This window comes from Podarcis liolepis (assembly GCF_965112155.1).
Source record: "Podarcis liolepis genome assembly, chromosome: 10".
NCBI classification, from domain to species: domain Eukaryota; kingdom Metazoa; phylum Chordata; class Lepidosauria; order Squamata; family Lacertidae; genus Podarcis; species Podarcis liolepis.
Window position 1 is genome coordinate 46,292,848 of NC_139562.1, and position 23,381 is coordinate 46,316,228.

A 23,381-nucleotide genomic window follows, 5' to 3' on the forward strand; every position below is an offset into this window, starting at 1 on the left:
CTGAAATGCCTTGTGTGCATGCACAGGGTAGATCCCAAATAAGATTACCTATAGTGCTTTCCATTGGAGTAAATGGGGTGTCAAGCAATTTCAGAATGTTTTATGGGTTTGCAAATTGATAACCTTGGATATAATTTTAGCTTAGTTTTTAGCTGCTTTCATTACTCCTTTAGGAATGGGGGGGGGATCATTTTTACAGAAATATTTAATGTGGACAAAATATCAGCTCTGAAAAATTCACACGGCGAAGGACATAATTGTCTTTCAGGGTAGGAAACTACAGAGATTTCCAAAATAAAGTTGGAATCCAAACTGGTTTTGGGACAGTGTTTTGAGGACCAAATCCTATGCCTTTTATATGATACTGGAGAATCAGCAGCTGTACTTCAAATGTAGAAGCAAGGGACAAGATCTGCAGGAAACTGCTAAAACTTTCACTGGCCGAAAAAAGTTAAGTAGTACACTAAAGACGATCTTACATCATCAGGATACAGCCATAAATTTTCCTCAGCCGGGAAGCTGACACATTAGGGAATTAACATACACTGTGGAACAACACTGCCCAGCAGTTAACATGAAAAGTGACTTAACCTTATCAAAAAGGCTAAGGAAGATTTGTCTTTAATGCCAGATACTTCTAGGAATTTTAGTGATAAATTAACTAACAGATTTAAATATGTATTCCGACAGTCCCATGACTCACTGAAGGTCATCATTTAGGGAGCCACGATCAAGTCATAGAAAGCACTTCAACTTCCCTTTTTACCTGACCTAAGGTGATAATTATTATATCAAAAATAATTAAAGGAGGTAACACCAGTGGCATTCGAGTGGAAAATGCTAAAACACAGCTAATGTGTCAGCTGCTCAAATATATTCTGTATATATTATACAGAAGCAGTTTTTAAAAAAATATTTTAATCTGCCTGAAATTTTGAAGTTCAGTGTACTTCATTGAGGCAGCTACAAGGCTCTGATAATTAGCCACTGAACCATAAAAGGTGGTAGTCTTCTTGATGAACTGACAGGAGGAAAACTGTCCTACCACTGCATTACCGAATTCCGTATTACAGCTTCTCATTGCTGAAATTCAATGTTCATTTTTTGAACATGAAAACTGTATGTGGCACTGTGTGCTTTCACTACTCCACGTTGTATATATAAAAAAGACAGATCTTTGATCATACAGTTTATGTTCCAGTTGCGACTTATCTTCCTTATTTCAATTGAGAAATGAAACTATTCAGAAACTCCTTCAGAACAACGAACACACACGTAATAAAACTGAGATGATGATGATGATGTGCCAGCGAGATATATATATATCATCGTTTTTTTGACCCGCTGTTACCGCTTGCAGGCTTGTTAAAGCTTCTGCTCATCTGTGGGAAATGTACAGTTGGGGTTCTCTCGGTTGGACCATACAATCCTAGGTTTCTGGCCGCAGCTGATTTTCTGAGAGGCTTGACACTGGGAAAAGGACTGAAGACCTGTGGTTTAGTAGTGGCGGCTTGGGGAGATTTTGCCACTGTCCCACTGTCACTGGGCGAATTCGGGAACTCGGATAGAGGTGTTTGACAGAACGAAGTTGATACTGATTCAACATCATCTTTGTCATTTGGGGTAAGTTCCAGGGCTTCGAGCTTCAGCTGAACAGCTGATACGTTGACGTTGGCATTGGCATCTTTGTAACTTGGTTCAGGAGACTGTCCTTCAGCAGTCCGGGCATCTGAATCACTGCCTTCGATTTCCATAGATTCAGATTTGCTTGGAGCCTCTTCTTTCCCATTGGGGCTACTGGTTTTCACACCTTCGTTCTGTTCTTCTATTAACCCTATTGTATCTCCATAGCCCAGCTGGCCTTTGGCTCTTGCTATATTCTTCCGATGGACCCTCATGTGAGTGCGCCAAGGAGAGTTGAGCTTTGTTTTAAGATCTTCGTGGGGACTAGGAGACATCTTGCCTCCTGCGTGATTTGGAACATGAATAATAGCATTTTTGGAAGACCTGTTAGTCGGCTTTATCTTCTTTCCTAGCAGAAGGTGGTTGATCACTGGAGAATGGTTCACTTGAGAGGGCAGAAGACTAGTAACTGGTCCTTTATCTGAAGAAAACAAACATTGAAGAAGCACGCTATTGAATGAGGCAAGGCAAATGATCAAACATTAAAGCAAACCTGACCAGTCTGATACACAAACACACACACATACGGGTGGGGGAGAAATTAAATTAAGTTTGCAATTAAATGCAGATCTATCAAATTAGCACTTTCAGGAAAATTATATGAGAACAGAAACACAGCTATCCCTCAAAATTAGCACTTAACTGAATTTTGTGGTGATGTTCTCCAATCAACCTTTATTTTAAAAATGCATTACATTAGGGGAAAGTGCACATGAACATTAATATGCATCAGTGAAAATGACATAAAATGCATTATATGAGGGGAAATGTCTTGCGAAAATGTGTGCATTGGTCAAAACCGAATATGAAAATGTGTTCATTAGGAGAAATTTGCATTAAAATGTTGATCAGTTTTCATGAATCAGATTGCTACAGAAATGTAGAGGACGTGATTTAAGAATAGAAAAATGAGTAACCGAGAGAACACAAGTTGAAAGATCCTTCTATCCCTGCTATACACTGCATTTTCCAATCCAAAACTGGCTCAGATATTTGACCATGTGCTTCTCATGTCTCTCTCTTTCTTAATAGCAGGCTCCATTGTTTCTGTTGACTGGGGGGGAAATGCAACAAGAAACAGAGCATCTAGCAGCCTGAAGAAAGCAAGTTGATTCAAAACTAAGAAAGCCATTCAGTAAGTAGGACTTGTTTACTTTTAAAGGGAAAACATCTGGTACATAAAAAAATAAAGGGACCCCTGACCATTAGGTCCAGTCGTGGCCGACTCTGGGGTTGCGGCACTCATCTTGCTTTATTGGCCGAGGGAGCTGGCGCACAGCTTCCAGGTCATGTGGCCAGCATGACTAAGCCGCTTCTGGCGAACCAGAGCAGCGCACGGAAACACCGTTTACCTTCCTGCCGGAGTGGTACCTATTTATCTACTTGCACTTTGTCGTGCTTTCGAACTGCTAGGTTGGCAGGAGCAGGGACCGAGCAACGGGAGCTCACCCCGTCGCGGGGATTCGAACCGCCGACCTTCTGATCGGCAAGTCCTAGGCACTGTGGTTTAACCCACAGCGCCACCCGCATCCCAACATCTGGTACATAGGAAGCTACAAATACCAAATCAGGTTCTTGATTCATCTAGTTCAGAACTTACACTAACTGGCAGTGTCTCTCCAGAGTTTCAGTCAGGATTATGTGACTCTACTACTGAAGTTACAGTTCAGATATGTTTAACTGAGCAGCAGTGATACTCTTTACAAATTTCTCTAATACCTATCCCAAGCAAATAAAAATGAAGATCCTAACCCAAGCCTTCTTTTCAAGGCAATAAAGACCAAAGAAAGCAAGAATGTGAAATTAAATATATTACGAAGCTATACACATACACAACAGATGAATAAATTGATGGATTAGATACTATGGGTTGATTTAGTTTAACTACTAAATCATGTGAATAGCATGCTAGACTCTGCCTTCTGCCTCTGCCTCGTCCTGACGACCACACAAAGGTGTCTATAACCAAGCAGCTGGGTAAATACTCCATTTCATAGAAAGAACATTCAGCAATTTAATATGGTAACCAAGACAGACCATTTCCCAGCAGAATATCCAGTCACAGAGAGACGAGAGAGAGAGTGCTAAAGGATATATACAAGACAATTGATTAAGGTTAGTGAAAAGGGGCTTTGGCAATCCTGGGAAATGAAAACCTTCATCAATTTGGTTTTGCCACATTGCTGTTGTGTGCATACTATGTTTCTTAGATTTTCAAAATTGCATTTCATGGGGTATTTCCTATGAAAGATGGAGCTGAAAATCCAGCCTGGGACAGGAGGCAAGACCCATCTCTAGCAGTAAAGTGAAAGTTCAGTTTCCAAATGGTTCATCCCACAGATAATACTGTCACAAAGGGTATTTACTGATCAGCAGTGACTGTATGTGCACTTTATGCTAAATCAGCATTGAAACGTATTTGGTCTAAGTCCAGCCAATTCATATATAATCTTGTAATTTGTTGATAGTTCTGATGCCAAATCACTGTCCATCCAATTGGGAATTCAGAACATTTCACCCCAAGTCCAAGGATGCCAGAGCTGTTAGTAAAATCAGAGAAACCAATATTGTATCCAAGATTAGCATAGATATCTTTAAATACCATTATTCGGCTGGTCCCTGGGATCTAACATAATCCCAGGGTCATCATCTTCAGACCCTAACAAAAGAAAAACAAAGATCAACATCGTCTTTATAAGTGACATGCTCTTTAGTCAGATGAGATCCTTCCAACTATTTCATTCTTTTCGTCTTCTATATATAAATGAATACACAAAAACATGATTTGCTTTCTGATGCACATAGCTGAAGCTAACTTGCGCTTCCAAACACAAGTGATTTACCTGCTCTGATGTACACCTGATGGACCTGTTGCTGCTGTTTCTTCTTTATCCGTGAATACTGCCTTTTCAGCGCATTAATGTCTGTGGTCATACGTTCCATCATCATACTGTTAAAAGCGGCGTGGTATTCGCTCCGACAGGCATCTATTGCTCCAGGGCTTAGCTCTGCAATATTGCTGGAACCTAGACTCTGCTCTTCGTTATGATCTATGCATAGTAGGAAGAGAGCATGAAAAACACATCAGAATGTATGACATAATGGCAACCGCACCGTCCTTAAATCGGGGGAGGAAAAACTGTAGCCCTCCAGATGCTGTTTGGACTATAAACTCTCATTATCCCCTAACCACTGGCATTGCTGGTTGGGGATGAAGGTAGCCACAATCCAAAAATCACCTGGGGGGCACAGGTTCCCCATCCCTGCCTTACATGAGCAGAGGATTTCAATAACCTGGCATTGTCTGTACTTGCATTTAAACGGCTGACAAATTTAAAATCTCAAAAGATCAGCAGTAGTCAACATGAAACTGTTACCGGCCTGTACTTAAACCCTCAGGAACTATCAACAAAAAAATTACCATGTATTCATCTTGATGTGACTTTGAATATTACTTAGAAACGCTGTTCTCAAAAGTACACAGCAAGCCATCATGGGGGTGGGGAACAGAACATAGTCAAGGAAGGGATACACTGCTCCTCTCTAATTGCTCAGTTGTGAGCCCAATCGCATTATATCTGAGATAAAATACCATTCTATCGTACAGTCAAACCGCAGTTGTCAGACATAATCTGTTCCGGAAGCCCATTTGGCTTCTGAAACTTTGAACAACTGAATCGCAGCTTCCTGTTGGTTGCAGGAGCTTCCTGCACTCAGAAGAAGCTGCGCCGGACATTCGGCTTCTGAAAAATGTTCAAAAACTAGAGCGTTTACTTCCGGGGTTTGGGAGCCAAACTGATCGAAAATGGAGCTGTTGAGAAGCCGAGGTTTGATTGTACTGTGATCAGCACCAAAGAGACAGCTATATTTCACCTATGAAGCACTTCCTATGAAACAGCCTAATGTGACTCAACTATTTAAAAAATCAGTAATAAAAACATATGTAAAAACCATTTTAAATCCAATACAGATAAAAATGGAATGGGCCATATTAATCAAATGCTCCTATACCCACCTCTCATAGGCCACGGAATGGCATGGTTTGTCCTTCGAGCATTTGATTAAAGGCTGATGCCCAGGGATGGTAATCTGCCGGCCTCTAAACTACATAGCAGAACTGCAAGATAAACCCATGGGGGACAGAGGCTCCTATGGTGATGCTGTAATGTTTACATTCTTTACCTTTGAATTGCTTTTGATACTTCTGTAGTTCTGGGGCTAGAAACCCACTGAATGGCCCAAGGCAACCAATGACACTAGCTATGGAATCTTCATCATCAAGGTCGTTCTCCTCATCACTGTCTCTAATTTTTCCCAGCCATCTGCAAAAGGAAAGCACACAGACACATTGCTGACCTGGACTTGCAAATGAATCTATAATAAACTGAACAGTTCACCAGGCTCAAGATACATAATCATCTACGTTTGTCCCTTTTATATACAGATCTTGCCTGGATTACAATATATGGTACTGGCAAGAGGTGAAGACAGACTTACCCTGAAGCTGATTTCACTGAGGCAGGAAAAGGAGTAATGTTGTATGTATATTTCTCCCGTAATTCTGCTAGTTGTGGGAAAGGGAACTGGGCCATAGAATAAACAGTCTAGGGGGCAAAAAGAAAGAGACAAGCTTTTAAAATCAGTGCCTTTTCCTTTAATTTTTCAAAGCAACTGTCCATAACTCAAATAAAGGATGGCTGCAGGATTAGGCAATATATTTCCTCATGTACTGAAACGAAAGGTGAAAGGTTTGTTTTTTGTGATGGAACATACATTTCCTGCAGGAAATAAGATGACTGTCTCGCTGGAAACGTAAGAGAACTGTTTGAATCAGGCAGAAAAGATAACAAGGACATGCATGCGAAACTCGCGCAAATGCAAGCATTCGCTGCATTCTAAGGCATTTGTTTTCAAGGCAGTGTGTGCAAATTTAAACCATCTCTGCTGCAAGTGTGGTTGATCTATGGTCCTGCGGATGTTGCCAAACTGCAACTTCTGTCCTCTCTGCACCCACTCCAAACAGAAATTATGAACTAACAGATGTTGGAAGAATTCTTTATTGCTACCGTGACACAAAAGCAAGAAAGTGAACAAAGGGTGGAAATAATCACAAACGTCTGCTTTGCCAAAAAAGAAGTACTGCCATATGCACCCTCTGGGAGCGTTAGCACAGGGCAAAAGTCTCTCAATTAAGGCGCGTTTCTGAATGAATAAAGAATGAGTGAGTCTGCTTGGCCTGTACTTAATACACAAAAGCTACCATAGAAACTGATGCTCTACTTCTTGCCTGAAGGTGGTGGTGGGGAAACGGGACACCACATTGCCCTGATGCAGTGCAAGCAATGAAACATTAAGCCCTTCTGGAGATGAGATTCCTTTTGCCTCAGTCAGAAGTGTGCACAAAAACTCCAACAACATAAAACGCCTCTTCCGTTTTGCGAGTCCGCACAACACCTGGCAAGCGTGGGAACAGACCCTAGCCCCCACATCTCTCCCCCCCGATATTGGAGTTTGATCACTTTCACCTGCAGCGTTACTATATTCCTACAATGCTATCCTTTGGGAGAAGAATTCTAGCAGAACCTGAAAATCATTTATACCCTTTATGTCAATAGAAATCTGTTCCATATGAAACCTCTGAATGAAATTGTACCATTATTATTTTTCTGCATGTTGCTAATTTCCAGAGGTTTAGGTTATAAAGAGAGCTACACGTTCCTGTCCCCTTCTCTTTTAGCTGCAACAGACTGATATGGCTACTTCTGGGTGGGTAGGGGAACGAATATTCACAGCCCACCAAGCTGAACATAACACTACAGCCATATATTGTACCTTCCTTTTTTAAAAAAATCCTCCCCAAAACAGCAAAAAATAGGTGATTTATTAAGCATCTTGGTGGGCTATCTTACATGGCTTCCTTTAATACTCAATGCAATCTGCCTATTATTGTTACATTTCTTTTATTATTATTATTAAAGATTTTCTTGTTTTACAGAATGTAAATGTAATGTCTCTCATATTTTTTCCATGTAACATTTTTACAAATCTGTTTCATTTGTTGAGACATTAGGGGGAGGAAAAAAAAAAGAAGGGGTGGAGGGAGGGAAGATGGGTGGGGGTGGGGTAGGGTGGTAATGCTTCTGTTATGCTTAATGTATGTAGGGTTTGGTGTCAGCATTGCTTGTGCTGTTCACTTGTGTTCCTTTGGTGGTGAGAGAGGTTGGGGTTGGCCTAGGGTGTAGTTGTTTGTTTGTGATTGGCTGTGGTGATCTTTGTTTTCATGTGTGAGGGGGGTGGGTGGGTGTTTTGGATCAGGTTAGCCATATTGATTTGTATGCTGTTGGTGGATTATTGTCGTTGTCTTGTTGGGCTGTGTATGTGATAAAGGGGAGCCATACCAGGGTAAAGGCATCTTCTTCTGTTTGTCCCCGTGTCAGTTTCAGTTTATTGGTTGATTTTTCTAGTAGGGCTGTTTCCCATACTATTTGGTACTATTGGTCCATGCTTACTCCTTATTGTTACATTTCTATCCCATCTTTCTTTCAAGGAGCTCAAGGCAGTACCCATGGCTCTCCTTCTCTCCATCTGTATCCTCAGAACAACCTTGTGAGGTAAGCTGAGAGAGTGAAACTGGCCCAAGGTCACCCACTGGAGCTTTATGGCTGAAGGGGGATTGAAACCATGGTCTCTTGGGTTCAATTCCAGCACTCTGACCACTATACCACAATGACTCATACCTTTGTAAACCCGGAACCTCTCTGAGCTGGAACAGCTTTATTATGACAAATGCAGTTCAGCTAAGTTTTTCACAGAGCAGAGCCCTTGAAATCGGTGAACATGGTTGACATAAGCTCAATAATTTCAACGAGTCTGCCATGAGTAAAACTTAGTTGAATATTGCCCCATATCTTGAATTCACACATCAAACCAATCACTGAAATGCAATTTATAAGAGAGAAGGAAGCAGTTTGATACTGACATTCATTGCACTCTTCTCAGTATTGTACAAACCTATTTCGAGAGCTATGTGGGCAGCCACTGCTTTGTATTTTAAAAGTACAGCACATTTGCATTATTCATAAGGTTCTTTCCCTGTCTTTAAAGTTCTTGCCAAAGTTGGATGAAAAGCGAACTGTACAAGGTTGACTTGTTATTAACAGTAATAGAACACTCTGCTTCAATTAGATTTCAGAGAACACTTTATAATTTTTGAACTGTTTTTTTCTTCCTTTTCTGAACACAGGAACCCAGTAAGCTGCCTTATACAGGGTCAGACCTTCTAGCTCATACTATATTTGCTTACTGGCAGCAGCTCTATAAAGGAGTCTTTCTCAGTCCTAACAGAAGATGCCAGGGGCTGAATATGAAAACCTTTGCATGCAGGGAAGATATTCTACCACTGAGCTACAGCGTCCCTTTCGGATATTTTTAATACCTTGAAAAAATATGAGCTTTCTCCAACCAGAGCAAGATTATTCCACCCTAAAGGTAAAGGGACCCCTGACCATTAGGTCCAGTTGTGACCGACTCTAGGATTGCGGCGCTCATCTCACTTTATTGGCCGAGGGAGCCAGCGTACAGCTTCCGGGTCATGTAGCCAGCATGACCAAGCCGCTTCTAGCGTACCTGAGCAGCGCACAGAAACGCTATTTACCTTCTCGCCGCAGCGGTACCTATTTATCTACTTGCACTTTGTCGTGCTTTCGAACTGCTAGGTTGGCAGGAGCAGGGACCGAGCAACGGGAGCTCACCCCATCGCGGAGATTCGAACCACCGACCTTCTGATCAGCAAGTCCTAGGCTCTGTGGTTTAACCCACAGCACCACCCACGTCCCTTTATTACACCCTAGTTTCACCTTAATGTAGTTCATACTTACTAACCTGCATGAGTTCATTGCTATCAATCAGGTCGCCTTCCAGCATCTCTTGGGTTAACTTTCCCATGGTGCCATAGAATTCATCCGCAGTTTCACAACAATCTATCTGCCTGCATTGCAACACAAACATTTCCATTATCTAAACAACATGTTATATTTCTGAGTAAATATAGAGTGCGTAATCAGTTATTTGGAGAGAGGGGGACACACATAAACAGCTATAAATAGCTTAACACTAGTGATATTAGTAGACAGATATCCACAAATAGCTCTAATTAGAGAACAGGCTATTAATCTGTGTTTCAGCATCATGCAAACATAAAAAGTGAAAATACAACACTATTTCTTTGTCACACCAGAAAGTATCCCAGTGTTCAGGGGAATGAGTCGTCCAACGAAGCACCCTATTTGTGTGTGATTTTGTTGTTGTTGTTGTTGTTTAGTCGTTTAGTCGTGTCCGACTCTTCGTGACTCCATGGACCAGAGCACGCCAGGCACTTCTGTCTTCCACTGCCTCCCGCAGTTTGGTCAGACTCATGTTTGTAGCTTCGAAGACACTATCCAACCATCTCGTCCTCTGTCGTCCCCTTCTCCTTGTGCCCTCCATCTTTCCCAACATCAGGGTCTTTTCCAAGGAGTCTTCTCTTCTCATGAGGAGGCCAAAGTATTGGAGCCTCAGCTTCACGATCTGTCCTTCCAGTGAGCACTCAGGGCTGATTTCCTTAAGAATGGAGAGGTTTGATCTTCTTGCAGTCCATGGGACTCTCAAGAGTGTCCTCCAGCACCATAATTCAAAAGCATCAATTCTTCGGCGATCAGCCTTCTTTATGGTCCAGCTCTCACTTCCATACATCACTACTAGGAAAACCATAGCTTTTACTATACGGACCTTTGTTGGCAAGGTGATGTCTCTACTTTTTAAGATGCTGTCTAGGTTTGTCATTGCTTTCCTCCCAAGAAGCAGGCGTCTCTTAATTTCGTGGCTGCTGTCACCATCTGCAGTGATCATGGAGCCCAAGAAAGTAAAATCTCTCACTGCCTCCATTTCTTCTCCTTCTATTTGCCAGGAGGTGATGGGACCAGTGGCCATGATCTTCGTTTTTTTGATGTTGAGCTTCAGACCATATTTTGCGCTCTCCTCTTTCACCCTCAATAAAAGGTTCTTTAATTCCTCCTCACTTTATGCCATCAAGGTTGTGTCATCTGCATATCTGAGGTTGTTGATATTTCTTCCAGCAATCTTAATTCCGGCTGTGGCAATTATTTATTTACATTATTTCTTACGCCACTTTTCTCAAAGCACCTCAAAATCATAAAAAACAGAACACTTATAAAATTTGAACTAACACGGTAAGAAGAAAAAAAGCAGATTCTAATTCAGTAATCCAACTGAAAGTGATTCAAACCATTTTGTGGTTTAGAATTAGAGCAATCGCTCTTTAAAAGCCAGCCATCTATGATGAACTATGATCACACTGACTAACTATGCTGGGAGTAGGAAGCAATTTCAGCACACAGAGCAAAGGGAAAGGAGAGGGAAGTGTTACCAAATGTTTGATAGGACTTCAACCTTAAGTGTAGGAAGGAAAGGACTGGTCCTGTTTCCGTTCAGTTATTTCCTTATTGCAGTGTCTATGCAACTCGTCAGTGTTTTGTGAAATTTTGTTTAATCTCTACATCAGCAAGGGAACCATCTGTTATTAAGCAGCAGGCCAGTAAATGGGTCCCAAAAACATTCCTGGGAAATTTCCAAAGGAAAGGGTAGTAACCATTCAATTTAAAGGAGAGGCTAGACAGTTGTCTCTACACATGTACATCCTAGATAAAATTTAGATAGAACGCTTTAGAGACATAGTTGTTTAATATTTGCACAGTTCCAGTTTGATGAGAGCTGCTTTTGAAGCTTTCCTGCCCTTCTTTAGACTTCCACAGAGGAATGATTATTTCCCCCCTTCAATGTGGTGTTTTCTTAGTAAGCATGTGATTGATCTGTAAGACAGTTGAACTCTTTAGGGTGCTCTTGAGAGGTCAAAGAAAGGACAACAAGATAGTGATTCAAGACAACAGTCCATGTGCCTCAAAGGAACGAAAATGATCATGACTTAGAATTCATGCAGCATCTTCTATTTCAGATTGCCAGTTTAACTCTGAAAACTGCAATCTCACCATGAGCTTCTGAAGATAAGCAACAGCAGACCCTGACAAAGATCTATTTGAAATAAACATCAGGTTGGCTTTGATCATCATAATTTATCTTTGTGTCCTTGTATTAGAGGAGGACCCGAGGTGGATGTAACCCTTCCACCTGAGCACTCAGTTCTAAACCTGAGTATTTTCTAGAAGCAACGCAAAACTATTTCAGTAGCCAAAGATATTCAAGTATAAAAACATAGACAACAGTTCAATAGTCTGGTCCTATGTTTTCAATATACTGTTACCTCCCTGGATTACAAACTAAATAATATCTATATAAATGGAAACAAGAGACTCTGAACTGCAGGATGCTGCAAAAGAAACTGTGGCACCATCAGATCAACATCATATTTCATATACCCTTAAGAAGTAAATGGTGGTGGTGCACCTGTTGTGATCCACCTGGAATCAAGCTGTGACCTACTTTTGTTGTTGTTGTTTAGTCATTTAGTCGTGTCCGACTCTTCGTGATCCCATGGACCAGAGCATGCCAGGCACTTCTGTCTTCCACTGCCTCCCGCAGTTTAGTCAAACTCATGCTGGTAGGTTCAAGAACACTATCCAACCATCTCGTCCTTTGTCGTCCCCTTCTCCTTGTGCCCTCCATCTTTCCCAACATCAGGGTCTTTTCCAAGGAGTCTTCTCTTCTCATGAGGTGGCCAAAGTATTGGAGTCTCAGCTTCACAATCTGTCCTTCCAGTGAGCACTCAGGGCTGATTTCCTTAAGAATGGAGAGGTTTGTTTTTCTTGCAGTCCATGGGACTCTCAAGAGTCTCCTCCAGCACCATAATTCAAAAGCATCAATTCTTCAGCGATCAGCCTTCTTTATGGACCAGCTCTCACTTCCATACATCACTACTGGGAAAACCATAGCTTTAACTATACGGACCTTTGTTGGCAAGGTGATGTCTCTACTTTTTAAGATGCTGTCTAGGTTTGTCATTGCTTTCCTCCCAAGAAGCAGGCGTCTCTTAATTTCGTGGCTGCTGTCACCATCTGCAGTGATCATGGAGCCCAAGAAAGTAAAATCTCTCACTGCCTCCATTTCTTCCCCTTCTATCTGCCAGGAGGTGATGGGCCCAGTGGCCATGATGTTGAGCTTCAGACCATATTTTGCACTCTCCTCTTTCACCCTCATTAAAAGGTTCTTTAATTCCTCCTCACTTTCTGCCATCAATGTTGTGTCATCTGCATATCGGAGGTTGTTGATTTTTTCCCCTGGCAATCTTAATTCCGGCTAGGGATTCATCCAGAGTGGGTTGCAATTCAGCAGTTAAAGACCAGTGCTCTAGAATATCTGAAAGAACTTATATGGTCTTGAAACTATTTGACATTCAGTTTTCTGCAAATATGCAGTGCCTGAAACTGTGTTTATCCATTATTCTGCCTTATATTTTGGGAACCAGAGCATTGGGCTTGTTGCTGAGAAATATAGGTTCATACCTCCACTCAGTTATGGAAGTCATTGGGGGCTCTGAACAAATATCTCTCTCAATTAGCTACCACTGAGAGTTGCTTTCAGGCTAGAAGATGGAAGTAGGGAAAGGGAGAAATGCATTAAATATGAGAAGATAATGGTAATGCCTAATAGAGGTACCATTTGTGGATACCTCACTGCAGCTATACTGCACTGCTCAGTGTTTATTCTTGGGTCTTAACAATATATGTACCGCTGGAGAAGTAGCCTTTGGCTTGGATTCTGAGTTGCCCATCCTTGAAAAGAAGGGCTCCTTCCTTGTATAGAAGGAAGTCTAATCCAGCAGAGGTTCCAGCAACTGTAAGGAGAAGTCAAGAGAGCAATGTTCACAGGTTTCCCCTTCCTTCTACAGCCCTCCACAAACCTCCCACACCGTTCTTGATCCTTTCAGAGCAGACTTTCAGGGGTGAACTGGGAAATCACCAAGAATTGCCTACCCTAGCAACAGGAACATCTCATGAGCAAATTCTCCTCATGGGACATAAAATAAAAATCTAATTGTTCTTCAAAAGACGAAGTCAAATGAAAACTGTTTGCCTATTATGGAAAAATTTTAAATCATGATTAGTGTTAATTGCATTTAGAAAGTAGCACTTAATTAGTTTTTTGTCTTATTTCAGGGGCAGCTTTTGCATCTAAACTGGCTCTTCAGGAAAGCAAAATATGTGGGCATCAGAAGAGGAGATCAGAAGCAATAATGCAATCCAGCAAAACATTTTCCAGCTGAACTAGCAGGCTTCTGCTTGCAATTACCCTTGAAGTCAATGACAAAAACTTGTTCACGAAAGGACTGGGTCTTTTTGTTTTGAATGTAACTAACTGGGAAAAGAAATGAGTTGTTCCAAGTATTATTATTATTATTATTATTATTTAAAGCATAAATCTGAATTTATGTGTCTTAGTACTTTATTTCAGAAAGCTTTTTCAAGTACTTCACAAGAGATGGAAATGATTCCTAAAGCCCTTGCTATTAGCTTTTTTAATCAACAGTTCTTGACAGCCACTAGAATATTTGTTAGAACTTGTCCCAAAATAAACACACTTCTTTTAAAAAAATAATCCTTTGAATATAATTAGTTTATTCAATTACCAGGGTGTTTCTTAGACTTTCATTAAGAGCTGCAAACACTCTGGGTGGAATTCAATTAACTCCCTTGTACTCAACAAAAGGGCTTTTGATCCAGCAGACACCTCTGCTAATGGAAGAGGAGGGGAAGGAACTGTTGCCGATTCCCCCTTGCCTCTTCTGCAGGGTCCCTCAAATCTCTGGAGCTGATTTTGGGGAGGAGGACACCAAGAGTTGCATTTGAGGGAGGGGAACCTGGCAAATAGTGAGCACCCCTCCTCTTCAGTTAGAGGGCGCCTCTCCTGGACAAAAAGCCTGTGTAAATTTTGCGGGTTGGATCCAGGTCGCCTTTTGTGGACAGGAATCCTCCCTCCATGCAAGGCTTCTGATTCAACAGAAGGCTCCCTCCCACCCCATCAAACAGTGTCAGAAGTAGTGCTGGTTGCAACTAGCAAAGATATCTCTCCACTGGCTGCAGCAAAGTCTGGATCCAACCCCATAATATTCCCATTAAAGGTAAAGGTACCCCTGACCATTAGGTCCAGTCGCGGACGACTCTGGGGTTGCACGCTCATCTCACTTTACTGGCTGAGGGAGCCGGCGTTTGTCCGCAGACAGTTTTTCCGGATCATGTGTCCAGCATGACTAAGCCGCTTCTGGCGAACCAGAGCAGCGCACAGAAACGCAGTTTACCTTCCTGCCGGAGCAGTACCTGTTTATCTACTTGCACTTGACAAGGGGGGAGCTGTGCCATTTAAGGTCGCGAATATAAGCCACACTTATATTCTGCACAGGCGGAATTTGGGGGGAAAGTGCTGCTTTTATTCGGACCAATATGGTAAATGTAATGTTGTACATGATCCAGTTACAGTTGTACCTTGGCTCCTGAACAAATTGGCTCCCGAATGATCGAAACCCGGAAGTGAGCATTCTGGTTTTCGAACGATTTTCGGCCTTGATTTTCTAACGGTTCCGGGAGTCGAACATACTCCCAGAATGCATTCTGTTTGAGAACCAAGGTATGACTGTATATCAATCACTAAGGAGGGCCATTCAACTTCTGGGATATGTTTCAGGAGCAATGTCAGCTGCTGCCTCACCAACACCAACCCACAACTGAACTGTATGTAACATAGTTGGATCGCAAAGCACGCTATATGGGTCAACTGGGATGGAGAAGGAAAAAAGAATGGGCATCATTGTCAGAACTTCAATACCATTTCATATAGTACTTCCAACCCTCCAAACAACTATTCAGTATCATTTCCTTTAGGCGTAGGCTGAAAGTATACTTACTCTCCCAGCTTTGCCCAAATAGCCAGCGCTACTCTCAGTATAATTTCCGACCCTTCGAAGAACACAGAATCCCAGATTTTTAGAACTGTATGGTTAGGAAGGCATGTAGCAAACAAGGTCAGGAACCACTGCATAGTGAAGACGTTCGTGAGTGGGGGTTCGTAACCGCCTGAAACAGAAAAAAAACAGAACAGATCCACAGCTATTCCCTGAAAGTGTTTATCTTAACACAACCCGTAAGGAAGAAAAATACAGAACTGCAGTAACAACAAATGATTCCATTTCATTCATTTTTCGGCTTGCCATAGATCCAAGGAAGCCAAACACAACTGATAATATGCTAGTAACATTCCTCTATGGAACTGCTCAGCTTTTACTAATGTCGGAATCTGGTAGGATTTTTACCCCCAAGCCTTCTGAATTGGTATCATAAACTGAACGGCGGTGTGGGAGGTGATTGGATCAGGAGTGTAACAATAAACTCTGTTACACTTGCATTTCTACTTCCATCAACCCATCTCTTCCTCTCTTTTACATCAAAAGAACCCTGCTTCATCAGGCCAAAGTCCAGCATCCTATTCTCACAGTGGCCAACGAGATGCTTATGGGAAGCCTGCAAGCAACGCCCGAATACAACAAGTAAGTGGGATTAGGTATCAGTATTTGCATGTCAAACTCCGTAGTATCCCAATTTTCAATGGAATGGTTTGTCCAATTGCCCAGCACTCTCTCAGCATCTTTTAACTCTGCAACGATGATCAATTATTTATTGAACTTTCTTAAAAATGTAAATTAACACAGCAGCAAAGAACATATTCTATCTCAAACCAGTAACCCCAACTGGAACAATTATTAATATTTTCACTATGGTCATGTTTTCTATTTTTTAAAAAATCTGATACAAAAAAAATATATGAGGGCCCTGTGATAATCATCTGAGGCCCTTCGTCCATGAGAGACCCAGAGCATGGCAGCACAAGAAAGGGCCTTTTCTGTGGTGGCTCCCCACATGTAAAATGCTATCTCTGGGGAGGCTCCCCTGGCACCTTCCTTACATATCACTAGGTGCCAGGCAAAAACTTCTCTCTTTAACCAGACTTTTGGCTGATTAACATTCTACGTCATTTTAAATGTGTTTGTCCGGGGAACGTTATTGGTTTTGTTTTGTTCTTGTTTTCATTACGTATTTTGTGTTCTCGTTATGTATATTTATGTTGTGGACCACCTTCAGATGAAGGATGGGTATACACATTTAATAAATAAAGAAGAAGAAGAAGAAGTTGTTTCACCTCAAACATTTGTTAAGTTTTAAATTTTTTAGCCTTGTGATCAGATGTGTTCTAAATGCGCCCAGGGCAAAGAAATGTTATAGGAGCAAAGAAACAGAAAACTAACAAAGAAAAGAATTGGAAGGCATCTGTGCAGGCATCTACCTCCACTTTCCCTGTTGGCAGCTCTTTGAAGAGTATCCAGATGCTGAGACAGCTCAGGAAGTTTCATTCTCAGGAGGTCTCGGAACACGGCCATGTCGACAGATAACGCTCGGAGGTTATTGACAAAATAGCTGTCAGGGAGCACTTTATCAATTAAGTAAATCATAATCTGAAAACAAAGCAGAAAAGGCTAGCAGCTAGTAAGGGTCCCGCGGAATCACTGTGGTTGAATACAAATTATTTCCATGCAATTCTCTATCTACTTGTATCCAAGGTAAAGGTAAAGCGAAGCAGGTGGTGCTGTGGTCTAAACCAGCGGTTCTCAACCTGTGGGTCCCCAGATGTTGTTGGACTACAACTCCCATCATCCCTGAGCTCTGGCCTTGCTAGCTAGGGGTGATGGGAGTTGTAGTTCAACCACATCTGGGGATCCACAGGTTGAGGAAGGCTGGTCTAAACCACTGAGCCTCTTGAGCTTGCCAATCAGAAGGTCGGTGGTTCGAATCCCCACGACGGGTTTAGCTTCTGTTGCTCTGTCCCAGCTCCTGCCAACCTAGCAGTTCGAAAGCACACCAAAAAGTGCAAGTAGATAAATAGGTACCACTGCAGTGGGAAGGTAAAAGGCATTTCTGTGCGCTCTGGTTTCCATCACGGTGTTCCATTGCGCCAGAAGCGGTTTAGTCATGCTGGCCACATGACCCGGAAGACTGTCTGTGGACAAACGCCGGCTCCCTCGGCCTGAAAGCAAGATGTGCCCTGCAACCCCATAATCGCCTTTGACTAGACTTAACTCAAAATCCCTTGCATTCCTGTGTAAAACACACACACACACACACACACACACACACACACACACACACACCCTGCTTCAGGGGACTTCATCTCCACTGCCGAACTATTCTGACAGAAAATTTTCAAAATACAGGTAGAAAAAAACACCTTGCTCAGTAGCATTACTCACTTTTAAAGCATCTCCCTCGTTGCCTTCCATTACTTCAAGAATGAGGGCAGCCAGAATGTTAAAGCCTTGACAATATCCTACAGATTTGTTCCACCTGGCGTAAGCCAGTAAAACACGTTTTAATACCACTCTGTCTTGCTCTGCCTCCTGGCCACAGTAAGAACTGCATCCAGTTCGATGAAGATCCTAAAGAAAGTGGGGGGGAAACAGGGAATAAGGTCTCCGCAGAAGCTCCCTTTAGGACTTTTACATTGTTAAATTCAAGCACACACTCTAACGTCAGCCCTGTTTTTATTTCCTGAATTAAATTGACTTTGCATGATGGAACGGAATCTGCAAATGTCCAATTCCAATATGAAGTAATTTAGTAGATTCAGTATCCACACCCTTTATCTACTGACACGCTCAAGGAGGCTAACTGAATAAGCAATTACCACTGGTCAATATAAAATAGAAACAAAATAATCATTGTGCAGAAAGTGGATTATTTCTTAAATGGAAAATTAGAAACACCAGTCAATATCGTATTGGGCAGAAGCAACAGCAATATAAAGCCTGCTACTTAATCCTTTTGTCTCCTAGTTCCCAAGTTAACATGCTGGTATATTGGAATAAATACCATCCTGGGGTGAAGGCAACAGGCAGCAGCATTCTGAAGCTAACATTCATAACAACATTTTAAGAAATTAAGATATCCCTGGGACAGAAGGCAATGCGCTTTCTAGCCATATTGAAACAAACACTGAACAGGTGCATTTTATCAGGCAAGCTGTAAATTTTAACATTCAAAGGGAGGTTTCAGATAGCTTGCAAAGTCCCATCTGTCTCTTTAAAAGCATGCCTTTAAATCAAACAAAGGCTTATAAAAGAGCAGAATGAAAATCGGAGTGAAGCGGATGATGTTAAGCGGCAATTCAAAACGTTAAACTACTGCAATTTTAAAAGTTCACTATTTGAAGGAAACGCAGAAAATTCTAATTACAGAATTTGTTTCTTCTGGAACCAGCGGAGAAGTTCCAGTGAGCATGTACAGTGCACTAGCCTCCATGCGCATGAGCGCACAAGTTATGCGTTGCATTTAACTAAGTTCTTCTCAGTGCAAACCCAGTAAAATTAAGTGAGCCACGGCCAATAAATTCAGTGGGTTTACTCGGAGTATGACAAACATTAGATACAACAACCCCACATCCTGAGTAGACACTGCTGCTCTTTCAAAAGCCACATGTAAAATTCTAGAAAAATATGCACTATATAATTGCATGACCGGAATGACTTTGCTTAAATAACAGGACTTCCCTGCCATTCTTTTGGTCCTGTGCTCTCTGTGGGAGAACCTCTACAAAAGACATAGGGATGCACAGAGGAGGAAAGGGGGGAATATTCTGTTGTGCCTTAGTGTGAATTCCAACCTATACGCTCATTTTTGTCATTGTCGTTTTTCCTTTGTTACACTGTACATAGGAATTGACCGTTGGGTCACTCAACTGCCCCCCTCCCCACTGTTATTTTACACTGCAGGGGTGGGCTAACTGTTATTTAGAACCCAAATTTTGGTTTGTGTGCCAAACATACAGGCAAACTTTGGTTTCCACTTTGTGCTTCTCCCCCGCCCCCGCCTCTCACCCAAGAGCCTCCAGATACTATTCCAAACTGCTTATTGCTGCTGAAGAAACACCTTCTCAACACTGATTGGCAACCACAAGGCGGTGGTATAAGCAAGGACTTCGCTGCTTAAAATCCTTTAGGTTACTCAATGCATAATCAACTCACACAGCACATTATTCCATTTTATTTCATTCTGCCCAGGAGCCCTTCCCTCTCTTAATTTTTATTGGTGCGCCCTAGGACCTTGAATGTGCATAAAGCATACATTGCTTCCTTTCTTTTCCCTCACCTCCAATTGTGCATTTCCTCATGCCATCTTGTATTCATGCTGTTCATGAGAATTGCACCCCCTTATAATATTTAATACATAATCTATTTATTGCTGATTAGTGTTTTGGTATCTTTGCCTTCTTTTGCTGTTACACTGGAACCAGTGGGCTTGATTCAGAACCTGTCAGTCAAAAGACACCTGAAGGGGGATCTTTAGAGAGCACTGTCACCAGCCTTATCTGCTGCCCTTACACTAAGGAAATCTGGAGAGTGAATATGATTCTCTCCCCACTCCCATTTTTAGTTTCACAATAACCTTGCGCGGTAGGAAAGGCTGAGACATTGTGACTGGCACAAGGTTAGCCAATTAACTTCATGGATGAGTGGAAATTTGAGCCTGGGTCTCCTCAGGCCTGGTCCAATACTCTAACCAAGGGTGGGCAATCTGTGGCCCTCAAATGTTGCTGGACTTCAACTCCCATCAGCGCCAGACAGCCATGGATGATGGGAGCTGTAGTCCAACAAGATCTGTAGAGTTGCAGGTTACTTTTGTCACTACACCAGCTCTTTCTTCATATTTGTTAAGACAGGATCAGATGCTGGCACGATCAGATGTTGATGTTTTTATTCATTGCAATAGCTTGTTTTCAATGTCAGTTAGACTTGTTGAAATTAATGGACAAGACTAAATTAGTTCCATTAATTTCATGGGTCTATTTTGAATAAAACTTAGTTGGATGCAACCCTGTTCCATTCTATATAAGCAAATCAATAAGAAATACAGTTATCAGAACACAGAAATTGGGCAGGGGGGAGAGAGACACAAACGTACTTCTTTGTTTCCCAAGAGTTACATTGTACTGGCGGTTATAGACCATTAGTAAGCAAGAGACAAAACAGATATGTTGCTAATTTTTAATGTGGCCCTGTACAAATAAGCTCTATAATTTATACCTTCCAATTAGGATCAGTATTTTCATACAGAACATTCAGAAATATGTATAACCTTACTAAGACCCATGGGGATAGCTCAATTGGTAGAGTATGAGACTCTTAAACCCAAGGCTGTGGGTTCGAGCCCCACATTGGACAAAAAGATTCCTGCATTGTAGGGGATTGGACTAGATGATCCCTGGGGTCCCCTTCCAACTCTAGAATTCTATTATTCCTATTACAAAGCTTGGCTGTAGTTCTCATCAAGGTGGTTTATTTCTACCTGTTCTCACTCTGGGCTATACCACCTCAAATTGCATTTTGGGGCTTACATAATGGAATTCTCACCCACAGAAATAAAATGCCTGCACATAGAAAACTAAGTGTCTTGGAGAAAGGTTCTTGCCTGACCTCTTATATTCTTCCACATCAAGTTTCCCCTGCAGTTTGAATGATCCAGCCCAAACACAAGTTTGCCAACTCATAGAGAACAAAGACTTAGGTATAGTTGTTGTGGCGTTTGCCCTCCTAGGTGAGTGACATCATACTGGGTTCATAAGGAAAGGATTAACTAATTATAAAATGACTAACCAATGGGAACCCAAGGGGAGGAGTTCGAGTTAGGGTGGTTGGGAAGTCAGTCTAGAGTTGTAAGAGACAGAGAGGATAAGTCTGTGGGTTGGGCTAGTCTGATGTGAGAGAGTTTGTTAAGAGGAGTCAGTCAAACAGTTGAGATAATCAGTCAGAAGGTACAGTGGTATCTCAGGTTTAATATGCTTCAGGTTACATACGCTTCAGGTTACAGACTCCGCTAACCCAGAAGTAGTACCTCGGGTTAAGAACTTTGCTTCAGGATGAGAACAGAAATCGTGCTCCGGCAGCACAGCAGCAGCAGGATGCCCCATTAGCTAAAGTGGTGCTTCAGGTTAAGAACAGTTTCAGGTTAAGAACGGACCTCCGGAACGAATTAAGTATTTAACCCGAGGTACCACTGTATTAGGAAGGTATAGGCCAGTAAAGAAACTAAAGTTAAGAAACTGGCAAGAATATTATCTGAGAAACCATAAACTTGTTAATGCTTATAAAATAAACTTGTTTATTTGGTTTAATTTTAACAACTGTCTGGACTCAGTGTTTTACCCGAGAGTAACAGGTTGGTGGCAGCGGGGAAGCGAGCACAGTGGTGGCACAGGGATCAATAGACCGTTAAACGTCCAGGGACCCTGTGTGATCGCCACAGTCGTGGATTGTTCACTGTGGTAATTTTTATTTTATTGCATTTAAATCCCACCTTTAGGAGCTCGAGGTGGCATACATTCCTCATTTGATTCCCCCCCCAACAACCCTGTGAGGTAGGTTAGGCTGAGAGGTAGCGACTGACCCTAGGTCACCCAGTAAAGCTTCATGGCTGAGAGGGGAGTTCAACCTTGGCCTCTCAGTTCATAGCCTGACGATTTAATCAATACACCACACTGTCTCCTGTAATGTGGAATTCATACCAAGGGCTACCTGATACCCATGAAGCAATTCTACATTCAGATCATGCTGCAGTATATTTAAAAGGTCAGGGGTCAGGTAGATAATATGAGAAGCTTCCTTGAACACCACCATGGTAGGGAGTGGTTCACACATGATAATAGGCTACTTTGCAAGTGGAAGGTGGCCTTGAAATGTGGAACTGACAAGACTAAGACATACCGTATTTTTTGCACCATAACACTCACTTTTTTCCTCCTAAAAAGTAAGGGAAAATGTCTGTGCGTGTTATGGAGGGAATGCCTACGGGTGGCATGCCTACGGATTTTCCTCCTCTAAAAACTACGTGCGTGTTATGGTCGGGTGCCTGTTATAGAGCGAAAAATACGGTATATATTTCTAGAAATACACGGGGGGGGGGAATAATTTCCAATGAGCATAATAATTCAAAAAGTAATGCTAATAAAGGAGTATTTTAGGACCATTCTTTATTCTAAGCTCCCTTTTGCCATTTTGGAAGCTTCCATGGTAAACAGAACCTGCTTTTGGAAGTGGTGAAGAGCTCAGTCTTATTATTAAAAGTTTAACAGTTCATTAATCTTCCTAGCTGTTACCAGTTCCCATTGATCTAATTGAACAATGGGCAAAGAAATAATTTCCTTGCACGTTGATAATATAAACGTAACTTTCAGGAAAAGAAGCAGGGACATATACAGCCATAAAGAATCAACTAATTAAAATTGCTTAAAGTACCTTTACAATCTGAATACCCATGGAATCATCGTCAGGATTGCTTCTGTCATTGAAAGTGAAGCGCATTGTTTTATCCCAGTCAATTGCTATGCTCCTTAAGTAATGATCTGCCAAGGTGAGCCAGACCTTAAATAATAAAAAATAAAAATGTTATTATTTATACCCCACACCCAAAAGAGATTCCCCACCCCCACAAAATTATTGTGAGTCATCCCTCCTTTAAATAGTTTATAAATAAGTAAAGCTAATCAACAAGTTCATATCAGCCTGAAACACTATGCAAACAAACTTTCAAACAGTAGCATAGCAAGACAGGAACAGACTGCCCTGGGCACTGCAGGGGACTGCATGGCGTCAC

The 23,381-nt window shown here is 41.8% G+C and overlaps 1 protein-coding gene across 5 annotated transcripts in view; it reads right to left on the reverse strand.

Annotated features, from left to right (window-relative positions):
* Positions 1-416: 416 nt before the first annotated feature.
* Positions 417-23,381, reverse strand: part of TBC1D30 (TBC1 domain family member 30) — a 45,180-nt gene continuing 22,215 nt past the window's right edge. For 3 of the 5 annotated variants that reach the window (XM_083463434.1, XM_083463436.1, XM_083463438.1), the window contains 10 exons: positions 23,024-23,149; positions 17,987-18,172; positions 17,026-17,194; positions 15,593-15,761; positions 9,565-9,670; positions 6,181-6,287; positions 5,866-6,005; positions 4,527-4,733; positions 4,286-4,342; positions 417-2,104 (listed from right to left, as the gene is read on the reverse strand). In XM_083463434.1, the coding sequence (XP_083319560.1) occupies positions 1,326-2,104; positions 4,286-4,342; positions 4,527-4,733; positions 5,866-6,005; positions 6,181-6,287; positions 9,565-9,670; positions 15,593-15,761; positions 17,026-17,194; positions 17,987-18,172; positions 23,024-23,149 (2,046 nt within the window). In that variant the 3' untranslated portion in view covers positions 417-1,325. The remainder of the gene's footprint in view (positions 2,105-4,285; positions 4,343-4,526; positions 4,734-5,865; positions 6,006-6,180; positions 6,288-9,564; positions 9,671-15,592; positions 15,762-17,025; positions 17,195-17,986; positions 18,173-23,023; positions 23,150-23,381) is intronic. The other 2 variants (XM_083463435.1, XM_083463437.1) reach the window with 1 other exon arrangement.